The sequence below is a fragment of the Sphaeramia orbicularis genome, chromosome 6, assembly GCF_902148855.1.
Source record: "Sphaeramia orbicularis chromosome 6, fSphaOr1.1, whole genome shotgun sequence".
In the NCBI taxonomy this organism is placed as follows: Eukaryota; Metazoa; Chordata; class Actinopteri; order Kurtiformes; family Apogonidae; genus Sphaeramia; species Sphaeramia orbicularis.
The window spans coordinates 34,869,609-34,892,007 of record NC_043962.1 but is presented as its reverse complement, the minus strand read 5'-3'; the positions used below and the strand labels follow the sequence as shown (position 1 = coordinate 34,892,007).

General features: G+C 37.9%; 1 protein-coding gene across 1 annotated transcript; it reads right to left on the bottom strand.

Moving 5' to 3' along the window:
- Positions 1-2,687: 2,687 nt before the first annotated feature.
- On the bottom strand, positions 2,688-16,759 carry pkmb (pyruvate kinase M1/2b). The gene is made up of 11 exons (XM_030136707.1): positions 16,707-16,759; positions 15,041-15,219; positions 14,792-14,883; positions 12,503-12,634; positions 12,213-12,399; positions 11,858-12,128; positions 10,192-10,342; positions 9,950-10,102; positions 7,857-8,023; positions 5,984-6,165; positions 2,688-3,150 (listed from the first exon to the last, which is right to left on the bottom strand). Exons 2-11 carry the CDS (start codon positions 15,189-15,191, stop codon positions 3,044-3,046), a joined length of 1,593 nt encoding a protein of 530 aa, XP_029992567.1. The 5' UTR covers positions 15,192-15,219; positions 16,707-16,759; the 3' UTR covers positions 2,688-3,043.
- Between the last annotated feature and the right edge of the window lie 5,640 nt (positions 16,760-22,399).

Here is a 22,399-nt window from a genome sequence, read left to right as displayed (position 1 = left end):
TGAGTCGTTAATACAAAGAAAATTATCTGCCTTGTTTTTGGAGTGATGACTGCTGGATTAGTGAGTGAATATAGATGCTGAATTCAGCACTATTCTGAGATTAAAAATGTTTTATTTCATCTTCTGCAGATGAAGACAAACTTTATATGTTATCCTGGACATGAACCTGATGTTCCTAAAATTACCTGTGATAACCCCTCATGGTGGGACTGGGTTATGCAGATTATATCATTATGTAAGAGTCTGGCGCAGCTTTTACCTAAAAGTCTAGAAACATCTTTGAACTCTTAACTATTTTCCATTTAGAAACAGAGTTTTATGTAGATATATCATGTTTATCTGTAAGTTAAAATATTTTAAAATAAATGCAATAAATTCAGGTAAAATACATATATTTTTAAATGTATTTTACAGTAATTATGACATTACCCACCACATTTTAAAACTAATCTACTTAATATGAATATTAAATTCAGTTTATTTAACTACAGTTGACGTTTACTGATTTTATTTCTATTGTGATTATTTGCTGAGTAGCACCAAAAAGGCAATACCTCTGCTTTGCCCAGTTTTCATTAACACTTAAAGACCTCAAAGTATTTTTGTAGCAGCTTTCAAATGAATTTTTCTTTACATGTAATTTTTCCCAAGACTAATCTATATAAACTAAATTCAATGGTTATTATATCAGAACGGAAAACTGAAGAAAAGGTGACGTTTTCAGCAAAATATATCATTAAGTCAGGGGTGTCAAACTCATTTTAGTTCAGGGACCGCATTCACCCCAGTTTGATCTCAAGTGGGCCAGACCAATGATATAATACCAGTGAAAAAAGTAAAATTATATTGTGATCAGGTTTACATCTCCAAAGTTTCCCTAAAAATCTGAATAACATGAACAACTTGAATTGTCATAAGAAAAACAAGTGCAATTTTAACAATATTATGCCTCGGTTTATCAGTTTATCATTTACGCATGCATTACAATCGCACAAAACATTTAATACCAGGCAGAATATCGGTAAAATTGCATTTACTTCTCTTACGACATTTCCGTTTGTTCATATTTGTTGAGGTTATTCATGTTTTTTGTAAAAGTATAGTTTGGTAATATAAACATTTTCATGTAATTTTACCTTTATACACCAAAAAACAGAGAGAATTTGGAGTTGTCATAATCTATAGGCTATAATGATAATATTTTACTGGTCTGACCCACTTGAAATCTAATTGGACTGTATGTGTCTGTATGTGGAACCTGAATGAAAACGATTTTGACACCATTGATTGTTAATATCTTCAGTGTAATTTTTGCATTTCACAAATTCATCCTGCGGGCCAGATTGGACCCTTTGGCGGGCCGGATTTGGCCACCTGGCCGCATGTTTGACACCTGTGCATTAAGTTATAATGAAAATAAGCATCTCCATCCACTGTCATTTGTCAAACTCCATGGGTTTTACTGGTAAATCAATGTTGCAGAAGATGACAGTGTTTCCATGCTCACCACAGAGCCTCTGAGCGTCCAAATGGGTCATATCTGATGACCATGAAAAGATGAGAAACTGTGTTTTACCTCAATTATTTACATGTGTTGGTGGGATTAGTGGTTAAAAAGTTATTCAGCATTTTAGATCAGCAGATGCTTTTGGTCACCCGTGGCTGTTAAGGTCTTAATAGGTTAATATGTGTTAAAACAAATCAAAACAAAAAAACAACACCATTATGTAATAGAAATAAAAGCTTTTGGACATTTTGAAGTAGAACCTACTAGAATGACTAAAAATAACTGTAATTCCCACTATGTTTTTTACTCTACAGTGAGCTTAATTTGTTCTCATTAGGTCATACCAGGCCTTTTACTGAGTTGCTTTGTGGGACATTGGTGAAAACTAAATTATACTGCATATGATGATATGAGTTAATATGATTTTCCACTAATGAGGTTATGTTTGTTTATCCCTGCTTAGCTTCATCATGTGGTGTTTCTTTTATTTTGTATAAACCCTGCAGATACTCTTAGTCTGAAATGCAGTGGTGGATTCTAAGTAAGTACATTTATCCAATATTGCACTTGGAGGCACTTTTACTAGACCTGAGTATTTCCATTATATGATATAGTCCAGTATATTTTGAAGCCAAATATTTTACTTATTATGCTCCATTTATTACAAGTAAAGTTACTATTCATGGTATTAACATAAAATAAAGCAACAAATAAATAAGACTGAATTATTACAGAGTGACTGACACAACTGCACATGCACTGTTATCCATAAAGATAAAATAAAATGTTTTTTGTTTTTTTAAATCTTTGCTCATGAAATGATTGTGACAATGAGATTTATTCTTGATAAAGTGTAATCATTGCACCAGGTCAAGGGTAATTACTGATGTGTATAAATAGGTATAAAAAGACAAATGTGTTTGAAAACTAAATTATTTCAACTTAATGGGCAATAGTGTACATATATTAATATGAGATGGGATGTTCTGCACTTGGTACTTGGTAATACTTTCATACTTTTACTTAAGTACACTTTAAGAGGCATGACTTTTAATACTCTAGTATTGTTAATTTTACTGCATATTATACCTAAGTAGTGTAGTAAGTAGAACATTATGTAAAATAAAATAAAATGTAGAAAACTAAAATGCAGCTGCTGAAGAGAGGAAGAACACCACAATGTAACAAGGAATTTCTTTTAATGGATGGAAACCCAGTCATGCTTGACAATTCATAACAGAACTTTTACCAGCCTTTATCAAACACAAGACATATCTGCCCATGTTTGTCCCTGATATGTCAGTAATATAGGAACCGAAAATGAAGGAACCGGCTGACTGAGTTCATTTGACAGCGCAGTCAGTCCCCAGAAGCAGGATTTAGACAATATATTACACAAATGACAGGAATCATTTAGTTACTGAATGACATCAAAAGACTTTGCGTTTGTTATGAATGCCAACAGAGAGGACATCCAGGGGAGGAGGATTTTTGGGGATGGGAGCGGGAGAGGTAACTAAAGTCTTTTGATGGCGTTCAAGGTACCAACACAACTCTCATGGTGTTGGTGTAGCCAGAGCCTGGGCGCCAGCCAGTCACAACGATGGCCACGTCACCAGACTTGAAGAACTTGCGGTACTTGCCTGTGGATAGAAAAGATATAAATGATTTAATAAAAAAAAAAGGTCCTATAAGTCTAAAAGATGAGCAAACTAGTGTTAAAAAAAAAAGTCCATCTGGAAACACTGTGCATAACTCTTAGGCCACCTTTAGCTGCTTTTTTGATGAGCATATATATTTAATTTTCTTTCACTTTTCTTCAGATAAAGCAAGAAAATACAGGAAATGTATGCACAGCCTTAAAAAGACACACAAACACTGAACTAAATGTGTTCTAAAGGTAAAGTCAACATTTAGTATGACCCCTGACCCCATGACAATGGGGTACGTACTTCACATATATCTATTACTATTATTATTAGTAGTAGTAGTAGTTGTAGTAGTAGTAGTAGTGGTACTAGCAGTAGTAGTTGTAGTAGTACTTGTTGTAGTATTAGTAGTAGTAGTAGCAGTAGCAGTATTAGTAGTAGTAGCAGTAGTTGTAGTAGTAGCAGTAGTAGTAGTTGTAGTAGTAGCAGTAGTAGTAGTAGTAGTAGTAGTAGTAGTAGTAGTAGCAGCAGTAGCAGTATTAGTAGTAGTAGCAGTAGTTGTAGTAGTAGCAGTAGTAGTAGTTGTAGTAGTAGCAGTAGTAGTAGTAGTAGTAGTAGCAGCAGCAGTAGTAGTAGTAGCAGTAGCAGTAGTAGTAGTAGTAGTAGTAGTAGTAGTAGTAGTAGTAGTAGTAGCGGTAGTAGTAGTAGTAGTAGTAGTGGTAGTAGTCGTAGTAGTAGTAGTAGTACTTGTTGTAGTATTAGTAGTAGTTGTAGTGGTAGTCGCCAGGATGTGATTTGTCAACAAAAAAAAAAACAGAGGGGGGGATGATTTTGTTTGTTTGTTTGTTTTTTTAATCATGAAAAATCAAGAAATCAACAGGCCTAATTCTTTTTTAAATTAACGGTAGGCCCTATTACATGTCGAACAGTTCAACATTCATCTTTAATGTAAGCAGTTAAGGACGTGGAGATAGGTTTTACACACCCCAAAATATGCATGTGCCGTTTCCAACACTTCAGCTCTAAACTCAGCAGGATCCACAACCTGGCCATACAGCTTCACCCACCAGATGACCTCCACATCCACTTACCAATTAACAACTCATCATGAATAAAATAACTCTGAGTGCTATGTCCAGTTTGGTCATGTGGCACAACCTGGTCCCATAACGCAGACAGAGACGTGTCAGATTTGTGCTTTAATCCACTGGTCTGTAGACACAGACGGACACAGTCCACACAGTGGATGCCTTATCAACATCAGTTATTGCAACAGGATCAGACATAGTTTTACTCTGTGTGCGTCACTGCACAGACTGGACTGAGGTCGACAGAGCTCTTACAGGACACTTCTGCAGTTAGAGGTTTGACTACAACAGCGGGCGGTGGGGGGCCGTAGACCAAACTGCACTCCCTCTAAAGGTAAAGCAGGGCCAACTGGAAATACACCTTTAACCAGCTCACAGTCTAAGACCACGTTATGTGGCAGCGCAGGAACAAAGCCAAGTTTCACTCCCTGCATAACCACAGAATCAGCAGTTCTCAGAGTCAGACGAAAAAGGCGACACTGACTGAGCAATGAATGAATGTTTAGGCCCGATACCTTGATGTTCGCGCTCACCCCATCAGCCAAAGACACACACACATCCGTGAGGAACGGCTCAAACCCCGAGCTGTCACTGGGCTCTGCACACACTGCCGTTTACTGTGGCAGGACAACTCTATCACAACGCACGACAGTTCAGTTCTGGTGAAAGTTAGTGCCAGCAATGTAGGCTATAGGTGTAAGGAAGGTCAGTCACAACCTGCCTGTTATTTACATTGGTTTTTAAGCAATAATCAGTGTTACCCCCCCCAGGATGAAATTCATGCAGCAGAAGTAGCTGTGTAAAAAGTAGTAGTAGTAGTAGTGGTGGTGGTGATAGTAGTAGTAGTATTAGTCACAGTAGTAGTAGTAGTTGTAGTATTAGTCACAGTAGTAGTAGTAGTAGTAGTAGTAGTAACAGTAGTAGCAGTAGTAGTTCTTGTTGTTGTTCTAGTAATAGTATTAGTCACACTAGTAGTAGTAGTAGTAATAGTAGTAGTAGTAGTAGTAGTTGTTGTAGTAGTTGTAGTATTAGTCACAGTAGTAGTAGTAGTAGTAGTTGTGATAGTAGTAGTTGTAGTAGTAGTATTAGTCTCAGTAGTAGTAGTAGTAGTAATAGTAGTAGTAGTAGTTGTTGTAGTATTAGTCTCAGTAGTAGTAGTAGTAGTAGTAATAGTAGTAGTAGTAGTACTAGTAGTAGTCGTAGTACTAGTAGTAGTAGTAGTTGTTGTAGTATTAGTCTCAGTAGTAGTAGTATTAATCATAGTAATAGTAGTAGTAGTAGTAGTAATAGTAGTAATAGTAGTAGTAGTAGTAGTAATAGTAACAGTAGTAGTAGTAGTAGTAGTAGTAGTAGTAGTAATAGTAGTTGTAGTAGCAGTAGTAATAGTAGTAGTAGTGGTAACAGTAGTAGTAGTAGTAGTAGTAGTAATAGTAGTAGTAGTAGTAGTAGTAATAGTAGTAGTAGTAGTAGTAGTAGTGGTAGTAACAGTAGTAGTAGTAGTAGTAGTAGTAGTAGTAGTAGCAGTAGTAATAGTAGCAGTAGTAGTAACAGTAGTAGTAGTAGTAGTAATAGTAATAGTAGTAGTAGTAGTAGTAGCAGTAGTAGTACTATCATCACCTACATAGAACAGACTTCAGAGTAAATGGATCTGTTTTCATTTGGTTGGTTTCACTTGGTCGGGTTCCTAAAGTCCTCGCTGTTCGAGGCTTTGTTTTACAGAATCACAGTTTCAGACTCACCAACTTCCAGGGCGAAGTTCACGCGCAAGTCGACGTCCTCGGCCCAGACGTCGTTGGCAGGTTTGGTGTAGAGAACGGGGTAGACGCCACGGTACAGGTGGGCCTGGCGGGCAGTCTGACCACAGCGGGTCACAGCGATGATGGGGGCGCGGGGCCTGTACCTCGACAGCATGTGTGCAGACCTGCAGATAAGAGGACAGACAACTATAAAAACACATCCTTTTTCTGTAAGCCTCTGTCCTCTACATGGTCCTGGGACGCTGAAGGGTATATGATACAGGGCTGATATGTACGAACACAACTATCTGACACTTATATTCACATCTTACACTAATGAACACATTACATGTATGTTTGTGGACTGTGGGCGGACACCAGTGTACCGAATATAGCAGTAAACAGTCATAAGTACTGATCCACCCTAGTGATGAAAAATATACTAAAATAAATAAATAAATAAATAAATAAATAAGTTTACAATTTTTAATATCAGTGGTCTACATTTTTTTTTCCAAATTAACTGCCTCGGAGATAAAATGTGCTAAATCTTACATACTTTAACAAGATGCATTGGAAAACAAATGGCCAAAGTGCTGGTTAGCTGATGTTTTGAATGTATATGATGTGTTATTACACATATATATTAGTTTATGTACATTTATACAATAGGTTTATAAATCTCCCACTAGAAAGAGCTGCATACATATTTATTTCTCATTCAGTTTTCTTCAGATAAAGCAAGAGAATATAGGAAATATATGCACAGCATTAAAAAGAGACAAAAAAACAACTGAATTACAGATGTTCTACAGGTTAAAGTCAATATTTAGGGCGACCCATATTTCACATATATATCTATTATTATTATTATTATTATTATTATTATTATTATTATTATTATTACCCTGCCCCTCAAAGAGGAGCCACGGGGTATAGCTTTTGGTTTGGTTTGGTTTGTTTGTTTGTTTGTTTGTTTGTTTGTTTGTTTGTTAACACTAGCAGCAAAACTGTTGGTTGAATTCATACCAAACTGGGTTTATAGATTGCCAGTGACCAAGAATAGATGTGATTACAGTTTGGAAGAAGTAGGTCAAAGTTCAAATTTTTAATGAACTTTTAAAATCTTTTTTCTTCTCCCATTTACTTACAATGGGCGAAATTTCAAATGTCTATAAAAGCATCAATTTTGTTTCAGTTTACTTCAGACTTGGCACATATATAGAGGCAATTGATATGCTGACATCAGCACACACATAGACATGATGACATCAGCTGGATCGATGGCAAAATAAGCTACAATATGTGCAAGGGGCGGGGTTTGTTGTGTCTGGCACCACTTGTTGTAATTATTATTATTGTCTGTAAAGCGAATGTATTGCAATGTACAGACAGTCTTTTGAAGTAGATGTGGTAGCTTTGAGACAACTGTCATTAATTCTCATAATTTTACATTCTGACCCCAGACTATCTTGGAAACTACAGCCAACCTGCATTTCGACTTAATTTTTCTTCTGCTAAAGTTTCACTACTTTTATTCTTGGGGGTTTTATTTGTAGATCAGCGCATTATGACATTAGCATTGTTAGGAAATCCACCAGCTGACAGTTAAAGGTGTCTGTACCATGTGCTGTGAGGGCGACCACCCAAATAGAGAGGAACAAACAGGGAGTTAAAATTAACCCATAAAATGTCAGGGTTCAGATCTCAAAAGGTCAGTAGGAGGAACACAGATTGCTGAGCAGAGAACATGTGTTTGGAGTGGAGGCAGAGGAGAGAGACATGATAATGCATGATTTCTTCACCCACAGTGGGCACCGTGGAGAATTTTATGACTCAGACGTTTCTCAGAGAGCTGATTTTTTTGGATTTTTACCTGCCAGACTTGGTAAGCACGATGATGGCGCTGGCGCAGCACTTGAAGGAAGCCTCAACAGCGCCGATGGCCACAGACTCTGTGGGGTCACGGGTCAGGTGAGAGGTGCGACGCAGCTCCTCGAACATCTGCCTGTGGAACATGGCGGCCTCGGCTTCACGGGCAATCTGAACGACAAGAGATCAACAAGAAATGTGTTGTTGACTTAAGCACACAAAAACAAAGAGCTGTTAGCTTTTGTGCAGAGGTCTTCATACCTGGACGCACACAGACATGAAGCTAAACAACAGCGGCAGCCATGACGTCCAGGGACTGTCGCTGTGCAGCTCCTTATGATGCATGCTAATGGAGCAATGCCATCACACAGTTAAAGCACAATGCAAGAGCTGCGGTTTGGTAGCAGATGGACGGAGGAGCGTTGGTGCACTAGGGAAACAACAAGCAAGTTGAACAAATCCTAAACAAGCTGTTAGTAAAACCCAAGATGGAACACAATAATGTGCAAAATATCAAATAGAAAGTATTTGAGGGGCACCAGTATGGAATAAATGATCAGTGGATAATGATGAAGGATATGTTTTATGTTTTTTGTTTTTTTTTAATAAATCAACACATAATCAAGAGTATCTTTTTCAGGCAGGACTCTACATAATGCAGTCAAAACACTGCTTTAGAGTTTAGATGTCATATTTTCTTCGGAGCACATCAAATGTTTTGAGGTTTTCACCATAAAACAAGACATAAAGCTCACAAACCAGCCAACACAGCTGAGAAACTTAACATTTTGCTCCAGAAGTGGCATAAAAACACCCAATATGACTGAATATCAGGGTTATTCTAACAAACAATGCTTAGGGCTCAGGAAGTAGAGCGGGTTGTCTAATAACTGAAGGGTTGGTGGTTTGAATCCTGTTCTGTCCTAGTCATGTTCTGTCGTGTCCTTGGGCAAGACACTTCACCCATTAGTGAGTGTGGTGTTGGTCGGAGGGTCCGTTTGGCGCGGATTGGCAGCCACGCTTCTGTAGCTACACATACAGTTTACCACCACCAGAGCGTGAATGACAGATTGAATGAATAATGGATCAATAATGTAAAGTGCTTTGGATGCCTTAAAAAACACTACAGAAATCTAATCCATTATTAAAAATGTCTGTGTAAATTCTCATTTGCCCAGGTCATCATTCTTCTTGGTAGTTTTTGGTTCAAGTGGACCAAAATTAGTCCAATTGAACCTAAAAGAACGACCAAAATGATTGACTTAAAAAATCTAAATCATTACCTCCGCCAAGGAGGTTATGTTTTTGCCGGCGTTGGTTTGTCTGTCTGTCTGTCTTGACTGTGTGCAAGATAACTCAAAAAGTTATGGACGGATTTGGATGAAAATTTCAGGAAATGTTGATACTGGCGCAAAGGAACAAATGATTAAATTTTGGTGGTGATCGGGGGGGGCACTGATCTGCCTTGGTGGAGGTCTATGCTCTCCGAAGGCTTTTCTAGTTAGTATTGTGTTGTTTAAAACTGAATATGCATTTGTTTTGCATGTAAGGTTCTGAATTTGACCTACTATTGAGACCAAATGTCATTTTCTGCAAATAACTGCATTTATTTTGAGGAAATGTTAGTATTTCAACTGTTTAGTTCATTCAAAGAGTGAACTAATCTCTTTTTTTAGATATGTAGCTTTAACAGTTGCATCACACACATGCACTTACTGTTTTTATAACAAATGCAATATTTTAACTGAAACATACACAAACAGCGAAAGTGCCATTAATTATCACTGAAATCACAACTTAACATGCTGTTATTGATCCATATTCTAAGTTAATACGGTCTTGTTTACATCACTTTTCACTTTTTACTGTAGCACTTTGAGATTCTTTTGAATAAGTGCTTTATAGATGCAATTTATTATTATTATTATTATTATTATTATTATTATTATTATTATTATTGTTGTTGTTGTTATTATCATTATTGTTGTTGTTGTTACCACTAACTGATAAAATGTTCTTTTAACACACAAGTTTCATGCTTGACTCGCAGAAACACTAAACACTGTGTTAATGGCGTCAGTCATGTCATGCTCTTACCATGTGCTGTGTGCGGACTGCCTCCAGGGGGTAGTCTCCCTTAGCGGTCTCACCGCTCAGCATGATGCAGTCATTGCCATCAAGCACGGCATTGGCGACATCACTGGCTTCAGCGCGAGTGGGGCGGGGCTTCTTGGTCATGCTCTCCAGCATCTTAGGGAACAAATAACAATCACATCTTCACACACTTTGGTATGTTTGATAACTTTAGTACATATAATGTGTTGATGTGTCTGCCAGACCTGTGTGGCACAGATGATGGGTTTGCCAACTCTTTGGCACCTGGCAGTCATCATCTTCTGAGCAAGGAAGACCTTCTCTGTTGGGATTTCAATGCCCAGATCTCCACGGGCCACCATGATGCCATCACTGGCCTCCAGGATCTCATCGAATCTAGCATGCAAGCATAAGAAAAGAGTTAATCATCGAATCCACGAAGTATGTGACGTCTGGAAGTAAAGGCTGCTCATCAAAACAATGACAGCAGTTGTAGAAGTAGATGACATTATGAAATCACAGATCAGTTTTCTATCTGAAACTATGTTCAACAATGTTCTATATTTATTTCAGTGATGTTATATAGTATAAAGTAGAGTTTCGTTGTATGTCTTGAAAACCCATTTCAGACCAGAGATTCAGGGCATCACAAAGCACCAGTGTCTTATTTTAGTGTCATAAAGGCCTGGGTTTTCTCAGTATTCAGAGGTTGTGGCTCATCTATCACCAAGAAAACATTTCCTAATGAAATCCTATCTCAATGGTGTTTTCTATGTGTGTGTGATTATGAGGATCATAAACTCTTCTAAAGGACAGAAAAGCTCTGCAGATATTTTAAATTTTTTGCTGTTTCAGCTATGGCAGGTAACCCTGTATACTATCCATATCCATCCATCCATCCATTATCTTCCGCTTCTTCCGGGGCCGGGTCACGGGGGTAACAGTCTAAGCAGGGACGCCCAGACTTCCCTCTCCCCAGACACCTCCTCCAGCTCTTCCAGGGGGACCCTGAGGCGTTCCCAGGCCAGCCGAGAGACATAGTCTCTCCAATGTGTCCTGGGTCTTCCCTGAAGTCTCCTCCCGGTGGGACATGCCCGGAACACCTACCCAGGGAGCCGTCCAGGAGGCATCCGAAACAGATGCCTGAGCCACCTCAGCTGGCCCCTCTCGACGCGGAGGAGCAGCGGCTCTACTCCGAGCTCCTCCCTGGTGACTGAGCTCCTCACCCTATCCCTAAGGGTGCGCCCAGCCACCCTGCGGAGGAAACTCATTTCAACCGCTTGTATCCGGGATCTTGTCCTTTTGGTCATGACCGAAAGCTCATGACCATAGGTGAGGGTAGGAACGTAGATTGACCGGTAAATTGAGAGCTTTGCCTCTCGGCTCAGCTCCTTCTTCACCACAACCGACCGGTACAGCGACTGCTGTACCGGTCGGGCCGGAGGGGGTCCGGTTTGGGGACCACAGGATTTCATCTTTGCTTTTTGCAGATGATGTTGTCCTGTTGGCCTCATCAAACCTGGACCTTCAGCGTGCACTGGGGCGGTTTGCAGCCGAGTGTGAAGCTAGCGGGATGAGGATCAGCACCTCCAAATCCAAGGCCATGGTTCTTGACCGGAAAAAGGTGGTCTGCCCTCTCCAGGTCGGTGAGGAGTCTTTGCCCCAAGTGGAGGAGTTTAAGTATCTCGGGGTCTTGTTCACGAGTGAGGGAAGGATGGAGCAGGAGATTGACTATCCATATCCTTATTTTTATATTTAGACCCTATAAATAATATCCAGTGAAAATGGAAAAGGAAGTCTGTAAAAACGATAGTGTCCAGTCTGGGTGTGTCGGTGCTTACTAGGTTTTCAGAACCTTGAAATGTGTTTCCTCATGACTCTCTTTACAGATACCGTTGGTTCTAAACCCACCTGCGCACACCCTCATGGTTCTCCAGCTTGCTAATGATCTTGATTTCTTTGCCCTTCTCTCCCAGTGCCTTCCTGACGGCTTCAACATCAGCGGCCTTGCGGATGAAGGAAGCGAAGACCATGTCAACACCCTGCTCCACACCAAACTGCAGGTCCTGAAGGTCCTTCTCAGAGAGAGCGGGGAGGTCGACAGCAGCTCCGGGCAGGTTGACGCCCTTCTTGCTGCCCAACATACCACCGTTCTCAATCTCACACATCAGGTAGTCGTTACCTGAGGACACGAGGAAAGAGGATGGTTTTAAAAATGGCTTGAAACACCACAACCCTGCATGAATATTTTTGGTTTCATTCTTACCAATTTCTTTAACCTTCAAGGAAATCAGACCGTCATCAACGTAGATGTGGCTTCCAGTCTGCACAACCTTGGTGATGTTTTTGTAGTCGAGCCACAGGATTTTCTCATCACAGTTCTCCTTGTACTGGTCGTCCAGTGTGAGCTTAATGGTTTCACCCTTCTTCAGCTCCACCTCAGCGGTGCCACTCTGACAAGACCAGGAAACAAAAGTTGCTCATTCTCAAAGAACTTAATACAGTCGTGCATCTCATCCAAGATCTCCCCATCTTAAGAATCTGAGAGGAACTCACGCCCTTGATCAGTCCAGTCCTGATTTCTGGTCCTTTGGTGTCCAGAGCGATGGCCACTGGTCTGTACTCAACAGTGCCAGGGCCGAAGCTCTCGGTTGCATCACGGACATTCTTGATGGTTTCAGCGTGATACTGCAGAAAAAAGATGTATTTAGAACACCTGGACACTTTAGAAGTTTAACACGCACAAAAAAAAGATTTTTGTGGTGACTTCCAAGTTATTTTTTTTCTACATTTAACCTTTCATAAGTGATTTGTCACCATTTGTTATAACCTTAACATTTTTCATCTTTCAGTGAAAATCTGGTATTTTTCTATATTTAATTTACCGATCATGTAGATATTCATAAAAGCTCACAGTCAAATCAAAGGTTAGTACATCAGAACAGAGAAACCAGAATAGAAAATGACTTTTTCAGCAAAATATATCATTAACTGAATATAAAATTAGTGCATACTTCATGGGTTTTTATTGTTGAATCAGTGTTTCAGAAGAGGATGACAATGAAAATCTGAGAAACTGCATTTTATCTGAATTATTTACATGTATTGCTATGATTAGTGTTTCAGAAGTTATCAGACATTTTAGTCTTTGAGGATTAAAGGATAAAATACAACAAATATATTGTTAGCCTCGTAGCATAATTGCTAAAATCATATTTTTTTGCTCTCTTAACTCTGCTGCTCCTTGTTTCATTATTGGCTTTGACCTGAAAAAAATATGACTTTGGCATTTATGCTATGAGGCTAACAGTATTGAAAGTTGTTAATTAATGAATGGTTTTGGGATCTGGTACCATTTTTCTCCAGCATGTGAACTGGTTACAGTGCCACCTGGTGGTGATATTTCATTATATTGCATCCAACTAAACCATACATATTGAACCTTTAACATGTGTTCAGTACGACAACAGGTGGGCAAATTGGCTGTTCCCCCAGGACAGCATGGCACTGGTTACATAACACAATGTTGTAAATCTTGACTGGCAACTGCAAACCATTTATAGCCTATGACATTGTTTAGTTTGACTGTATATAAACAGCTGTGGGCTGAGGACGGTCATGCTAGTAATATATTGAAGTACATTCATAACATACTTCTACTAAAAGCTGCCCTACGTTACATTTATACTTCTACTCTACAATATTTTGGAGGCAAGAGTGTACTTTTTACTCGATTACATTTGTCTGAGAGCAATAGTTAATATAATAATTCATGTTTTATTCTGAAAAGAGACTGTGCTTAAAGTGCTGAAGGTAAAAATGCAATGTTAATTTGTGCTTATACTTAAGCTGAATATTTTTACACTGTGTTATTAAAAGTTTTATTTCAATAATAGATCTGAAAACTTCCTCAACCGTGGGACTATAATGCATAACTTGATGTGACCAAAGCCTGAGGTTGTTGCTGGTCTGTGGTTGGGGATAAATGCATATCACAGACAAAAAAAAGGAAAAAAAAGAGGAAGGCTAAACAAAAGTTTGTGTACTGTCTTCATGCTGGCTTCACTACATACCTTGTACACATACTGCTGCTACGACTCTCAGAGAGCCCTATTTATAGCTGTGCTGACAACTGACTCAAATGTGACAGAGGTCATATTTATTTCGCCTTTATAACAAACTAAAGTAACTTTTCCTTTCCTGAGTCATGATTCTTATGCAGCTGAGATGTTTGCCATTTGCACCACATCTCATACTGTACATACCGTTACGTGTACATTTTCTAAGCCGTTCTAAGCCATTATAAGGTTGGATTTCACTGAAAAAAGCCCCCTGCTGATAACCTTTGCAAAGTATGAATCTAAATATCAAGTGCACGGACTCTACAGCTAATGATAGTTGAGTGTTCTAATCCACTCAGGTGACAGTGAAAAAAGTAAAGGGGCGGGACTTTTAAAGGGGAGAGGTCAGGGGTTTGCAGTGCTGGCTGTGATGCCAAATCACAAGTTACAGCACAGACTCGGGACTGAAGTACAAGCCCCGTAGATCACGTTACAGTCACAGACAGTTACCAGGGCACAAGACTAATGTCACACTGACTGCTGCTCTAAAGGGTAGATCCTTACTGAGTCATATATAGAGGGACAAAGAAACTATGCAGCACTGGACCTTGAGGATTTAAAGTCTGCAATCATCAAAGTCACAGCAGGTGCTTTTTTTTTTTGACACCTACTGTGATATTCTCCTTCAGGATTGTGTGATAAAAAGTGTAACAGAGTAGAAAATGCAAGTGACATTTTGAGAATATTAAATGAAACAGGAGACGAAAGACATTCTATCACTCACTTCATGTGTGCCATGGGAGAAGTTCATTCTTGCAATGTTCATCCCAGTCTTGATCATCTCCTTGGCCATGTCCACAGATCGGGAAGCAGGTCCTGCACAGGGACACATGAATGAGTGAACAGAAATTTGGGTCTAAAAATTACATTTATAAGGTCGTGTAGATGTTTCACAATGGGGTGCATGATTATTTTTTGCATGGATTGCGAATAAAGTCATGGATCAGATGGGTTCTTGGGGGATGTGTCTGACCGATTGTGCAGACGATGCCAGTGTTGCGAGACACAGCAGGTTCAGAGTCGATGTCCAGCAGGCACATGTGCTCCATCATGGTGTCAGCCATGGCAGCGTGCATCTGCTGGGTGTGGATGAAGGAGGAACTCATATCCTTTGTCTTTGACATGACTGCGTGCGTGTCTACAGGAAAAGTCCTGTGGAGGCACAAAGGGAAACAGCAGATATTATTGATTAATATCTACTGGCTCTGACTACTACACCATTTGTTATGAAGTTATGTTTGTTGGGTCTCTTTGTCATTTTTTGTGAAGCTTGTTAAGTGAACTGTCTGTTTTGAGTATATATTTGTTGAAGTTTAACCTTGTGTTTTTGTCCTTGACAGCCACGTAGAGGAAACAGTTCAGATAAATACTTGGACTGCATCAAGTAACTGAATGCTAATAAATAACAGCAGACATTACATGCTTCATATTCAGGTAAATAATCAGCACAAGACAAAGATGTTCATCACAAACTATTGTACAAACTTGTAGATTCAGTGTATATATTGTGACACGCTGAATTCAGACGTGTCATTATTAACAGCAGGCTGGACAACAAAACTATTCTCAGGGTTAATTTTGTTTACATTGTCATCTAAAAAGCTTTCAAATGCTTTGTTTTGTTTTTTTTTACTCAGTTGTACTCTGTTTTTTTTAATCATCCACCTCTTGAATTCTGAAATATTCCTCATGTTGTGACCATAAATAATCATGTTAAACCACAACTAGCAGTCTGGTGTCTTTAACTCTCACTGAGGTAGTATGCCATACTTTTAATAAGATATCACTCAATAGATTAATTCCAAGTCTGTACACGAAGTATCTGAATTGAATGCATGATCATGCAAAAAGCAACAACGGAGAGTATGTGCCTGCACGACTGTACTCTCCCACATTCCTGCAGGACTTCATGTGAGCTGAGGAACAGAAGATTCTGCCAGATAGAACAGCTCTAACATCTAAAATTAAACAGTCTTTATTTCAGTAATTCTAAATGTTCAATGTAGTGTACAGGTGATATGAGCATGCATGCCACACGTGCATTAGTCTGTATGTATGGAAATAGTGTGTGGCATGGTTACAACCTCATACAGCTTTAACCTAAAATAACACAGGCAGCAGAGTGTATTTATGGACTGAAGACAAATGTTGGCATAAAAACCTGATGACAGAAATTAATTAAAATAAGAACAGGGATGTGATTTCATTAATCATGTTTTTGTCACATTTTTTTTTCACAGGATAAACAAGGGCACCTTGAATGTATTTGTCAGTCTGTCTATTAATGCAACAGCTAATTACAAAAAAAAAGAGTTATCTAATAGACACAGTGATGAGTCATAAATTACATTATTAGTTAGTTAAATTAGAAAAAGATGCCCTTAAATGGAAAATGACTTTTTTTTGTTGTTGTTTATTTAATTAGTCAATGAAGAAACCTAGGCTGCGAGTGGAGCTCCTGTATTAATATTCAGATGAAATGAAACTTAATTGTTCCCCAGGAGAGAAAACACACCCCAAACCAAGTGAATAAATAAAAAGATAAGTACATATGAATAACAAATAAGACAAAGTAAGAGAACTATATTGAAATGTGTCATCCCTCTAAAATCCATGTCACTCTACATGCTAAAACTCACCTACTGGGTGAACTTTGCAGGGACCAGGGAGCCGCAGATTGAGCCGCAGCGACAGGTTTTATTCCCGTCACCGACCGGAACTACTTTCCACTGTCAACTGTACCGGATGTCACAGGATATAGGGCGCCGCATATAGGACTCCATTAATACGTAGGATGAAACTTAATCACATACGTAAATAATGCATTTGGTCAAAGATGGATAGATGTGTTGTTGAAATGTACAAAGATACAGATTAAACTCAGAAATACGGAAACGCTGAGGGAGGATGCGGCGCATGTGCAGGTGTTGTTCGCCTGGTCGTAAAAGTTTGGACACATGAGCCACCAGAGAGTCTGCAGAAAAAAAACTACATTAGGTAGACAAATTACAGCACAGATCAGATACATTTGTATGGTTAAGGCTCCTGACTAGTCCAGACTTGTGTCCTGTAGTTTTTCCTTTACTTCTCATTTATTCTCTTATTTATTTATTTATTTATTTATTTATTTATTTATTTATTTATTTATTTAACTTTTCCACAGTCACAAAAACAGGCAGACTTGTGTTGCAGTGAAAAGATCTGCAGATATTTTCTTTGTGACCTCCAATAATTTTTCCCTTTACATTTAACCCTTCCTAAGTGATTAATCACCATTTATACTGACATCCTCTGTATTTTGCTTTTATTTATTTATTTATTTATTGGGTGAAAATTACACACTTTCCCATATTTAATTTACTGACCAGAGTAAATTCAAAAGTCTTATATCAAATCAGAAAAAAATGAAGAAAACTATGACCTCTTCAGCAAAATATACCATTGACTGAACATAAAAACAAGCATCTGCAATTTCTACCACTTGACAAACTACATGGGTTTTACGGTTGAACCAGTGCAGGAGAAGATGACAGTGTTTCCATATTTACTATGGAGCCTCTGAGCATCCAAATGGGTCATATCTCATGACCATGAAAAGATGAGAAGCTATATTTTACTTGAATTATTCCCATGTATTGATAGGATTAGTGGTTCAAAAATTATTACATGTTTAGATCAGCAGATGCTTTGATCCTTGACAAGTCTTCAGGTCTTTGAGAGTTAAAAAGTTTGGATTTGACAATTGTTTTCATCACATTTCCGTGATTGTACAAACAGATGGTGCACAGCATACTTGGTCTGTCAGATTTTATAAAACTATTAATAAAATAGAACTGAGTGAAACATACACTATATTGACAAATGTATTGGGACACGTTCAGTCCAGGTGTTACATTCCTAACAGGCATCTGAATTACAAAACAGTATGACAAATATCATAATATGATATTATCTTGCATTACAATCATTGCAATAAATGCTTTTATTTCATCTTTAGGGTTAACTTTTGTTTTCATTGTCATCTAAAAGGCTTCCAAATGCTTCCATTTTTTTTTTTTTTTTTTAACTTCGCTTTAATCAGTGTTGAATTTTTTTGGTCATCTACCTCTAGAGTTCTATTTGTCATAATCATTCATTCATTCATTCATTCATTCATTCATTTGTTACAAGCAGAAGAAAAAACAAAACATTTTATGTGTCCAAGGAACTAATATTAGAGCAAATACATTAAGAAATAAAGGTGATCAAGACAATGTAGCAATTGCCATGTACACTAGTAATAACAAAATAAATTGCTCAAAAAGGAGTGGGAAGAAGAAAACTTATTAAATCCCACCCCCATCTCACATTTATACAACATAACATATTACTTCTGCTTCTTTAATGATAAAGTTACATCTGTTTAAAGTCCTAATAATGTAAATAACAGATAGTAAACAGATTAGGAAAACTGATGAATATTACACATAGTAACTATCTAAATGATAGTCTGCATGACTAATACAATATATTTCAACAATAATTACATAATAACAATGGTAAACAACAACAAGCACATACCAACAAAGGTAAGAAAGACCATGATCTGACCATAAAAAATCATGTTAAACCACAACAAGCTTTTCTGGTTTCTTTAACTCTCACTCAGGAAGAAAAATTCTATAAACTTAAAAGAAATTAAATATCAGTTGTAATAATTTTTGACAACAACTGCAATGAACATTTTTTATCATAAATAGGTGAAATCAATGCATTCTCCTAGCTGTGTCACAGTATTTTTGTCCATATAATGTACCTGTGTGACCAGGTTTGACATTTTTGCTTCAGCACCTGCAGTTTTTGAGCTAGAGTTCAGCAACTTTTGCATGATGCTACAAATGGCAGTAACTTAGAATATCACATACCTCAAATACATGGTGTTTCTTGGTTCCATGCTGCTACTGGGATATTGTGGCACATTTAACCCTTACTCCAAAATTTAACCTTACAACAGATCTGTGTATGTCTGACAACAAACAATGTCGTTGTATTTGTGTTTCCACATGTATAGACATGGCAAAGTTGTTAAAATGAAGTAAATGTGTAATTTTACATAAAGGGGGGTTTTAACCCCTGTGTAATAAGAGGCTGTAAAGGGACAGGGCAAACAAACAACACATATTTTCATCCTATTTCAGTCATATTATTTTCTCTGCAGTCATGTGACTTATTGCAGAAATACAGTCTTGGGCATAAAATTAAATTCTAGTTTTCTTCTTCTTATTTATTTTATTGATAAAATCTGCATTTACTGCCTTGATTGCCTCCATGTGAGACCAGGGGGGAAGTAGTTAAACACTGAAATGTTCACATGGCTCATAAATGATCTCAGATGGCTGGAAGTGGTGTTGTCACAAACCTATTATCTCCTACTGTATTTGCAAATGCCATCCAATTAGCAGTATGTTTCCTCTTTTTTATATGAATCTTCTGTATCTCCTTATAACATGTCAAACATCACCTTGTTTGCACTTTGATATCGTAAATTTAGCTGTTTTACAAGCTCAGCATGGGAGGATTTTACCCCTAGAGCTGTATGTGTTAATGCATGTATTTAGACCTTGATATAAAGGAGTTTCTAAATCTGAAAAAAAAAAAAAAAAAAAAAAAAAAGATGCTGCCAAGCTGAAAATGACATGCGGTGGAGGATATAGGAGATGTTCCACTGAGGTGTTAAAGAGAGGATTAGATGAGTCTTGATCAGATGTAGTTAATATTAGGCAACTAAGTCATTCTGCAGGTGCACAAATGCATATGTTACACATTGACATCTGACACACTTTAACCAAAAGTAGAGTAAAGTACATACTGTTGACATGCAAGCCATCATATATCTGCCTGACATCCTGTCTTATATTATGGAGGGTAACACTATATCATGGGCTTGGTCCATGGTATAGTGTTACCCACCAAGAACATGCTGTCCTATAGATCTATGTTCCGCATATAGTGCACTCCCCCATCCTCAACTCTGCCAGGTGACACTCTATTTTGTATCTAAATATATGTGTATACCTTTTAAGTAAGCACAGGCAGAGATATTAAGCTCCAGGTTTTCTACTCCCGAAGTGAAAACAGGAAACTAATAATGTAATGTGATAATGTGATAATGTAATAGCCTATTAAGTGTAGGAAAAGTTTGATTGTGCTCTCATCATAAATTAAACCATGCTGTAGGATTTATGTGCTAAACTCTAAAACGCAGATCCTGATTAGTCTTGTATGGTGAGTCCAGTCTAACGTTCACCCACAACCCCTCCTTATTTGGCTAAATTTACACCCCATAAAGTATGAACCCTGGCTTCAGACCAACAGGCTGCAAGGAAATTCTTGCAAGAGTGACATCCAGTTATCAGGTAGCTAAGGCAGCGACACTAACACCATGACGGCAATGAAAATGGTGCTAAATGCTCACGTTAGAAAGGCCAAATTCCTCCTTTTTAACAGCAATATCACTCATCATCTTTGCCATGTTTTAACTGCATGTACAGTGACAGCCAGAATTATTAGAACAGTTGGCATGGATTAAAGAGGTTTGAGCTGTGATATTTTAGTTGACCATTAAAATACCCATAAATAAATGAAATATCTACAAAGTCATCATTATGCTCCCTGAACCATAGAATAGAGGCATCTTAAGGCATTACAAAAATCAAGCCATATCATTGTCAATGTCACACAATCCTGTTCCTTCATAGAAGAAACCAAGGTCTATTCTATATCATTAAGTAAATACACTAAACAAAAAAAACAAAACAAAAAAAAACATGCAATATTTCACGGCACCACCTTTGGCTTTGATTACAGGAGACATTCATTGGATTTAACTAAGCAAATAGTCCAGATCCTTCCAAGGGTAAGTACTGCAGTGGTTAATAATGTTTCAGCTGTAACAAGTTATTTAACTCTAACTGATGCAGTAAGTAGCCTCTCATACCTTTAATGTCAAAGAGATTGGACAATGCCAGGATTGATCAGGATCATCAGACTTGTGACAGAATGGTTCAGACATCATTTCCACACATGGATTATCCTCCATAAGGTCCAGACTCTAATTTGGGATGTGATGAAGACTTGATGCAGCGGTCCGATTCGCCATCATCACTAATCAAAAATTAATGCAACTATGGATGGAAAAAATATCATGACCCTTGTTGTGACACTACATAAGTATAATGTGACAAAAAAGATGTCTCAGTGAATGTCTGCTGTAATCAAAACCAAAGGTGTGGCAGTGAAATATTGTATGTGCGACTTTTTTTTGTATTAAAGTTACAAGTGGTAAAGTAAAAACAGTGGGACTCACTTCATCTGATATTTGTTGTTCTCAGAGCAACCATCTGCATGTTTCATGAACATTATAAAATGAAATCAGGTTTCAGAGGCAAAAAAAAAAAAAAAAAAAAAAAAAAAATCAATATTGTCACATCTGTCTGGTGTTCTAATAATTTTGGCCACTGAATATTTTCTTGTGATCATATTTTACAGATTTGCTGTGCTGTGGTCATCTGTCTGACACATGAATGATCTAAACCTGTGCACATTTGGAGTTCAGACATAACTTTATGCAATTATTTATATTACATCATTAATCACTTTACTTTTAATTACGCACTCCAGCCTGAAGGGCTCTCACGTCCCTTCCTCTCTCTCTCTCACCAACAGCACCCCCTGGTGGACCAATAATTGCATCGATCAATCTGAGCTTTAAATTGTAGGTCAGCAAAGAGTCACATTAAAGTTCTGGACAAAACTTTTGGGAATGTGACCAATACTTTCTGTCCTTCAATGTAATTTATTCGTCAGTAACAGTCTCTCAAGCCTACATAGTGATTCTAATGGTTCTTCAATGTATCTCAGAAACACATGGAAGCATATAAAAAAATGAAAGGCAGAACATTTTGAGAAAATAAACAGCCACATGCACAGCAACTGAATTGAGAATGTTTGTTTCATTCATTTTAATAGTTATTTTGTATAAAGAAGCACTAGAATATAATGCCAACATACAGCTCTAAAAAAACTTCAGAGACCACTGCGTTTTCCTGTGAAATCAGCATGTCTGCATGTATGACAGCCATTCCATTTCTGTGTCTGTTGAATTCCAACACAAGCACACCTTATTCTACTGAATGAACACCTCATCCATGTTTTACTTAAGAAGGAGAAGTATAAATCCCACTATTGTGGTCATCTCTATCGTCTTACAATAGGTAAAAACAGTGCTATTAGTACCACAAAAATAAATGGAATCCAAAAATAACTATTGAAAACTACTGGACTTCTGCTCTGA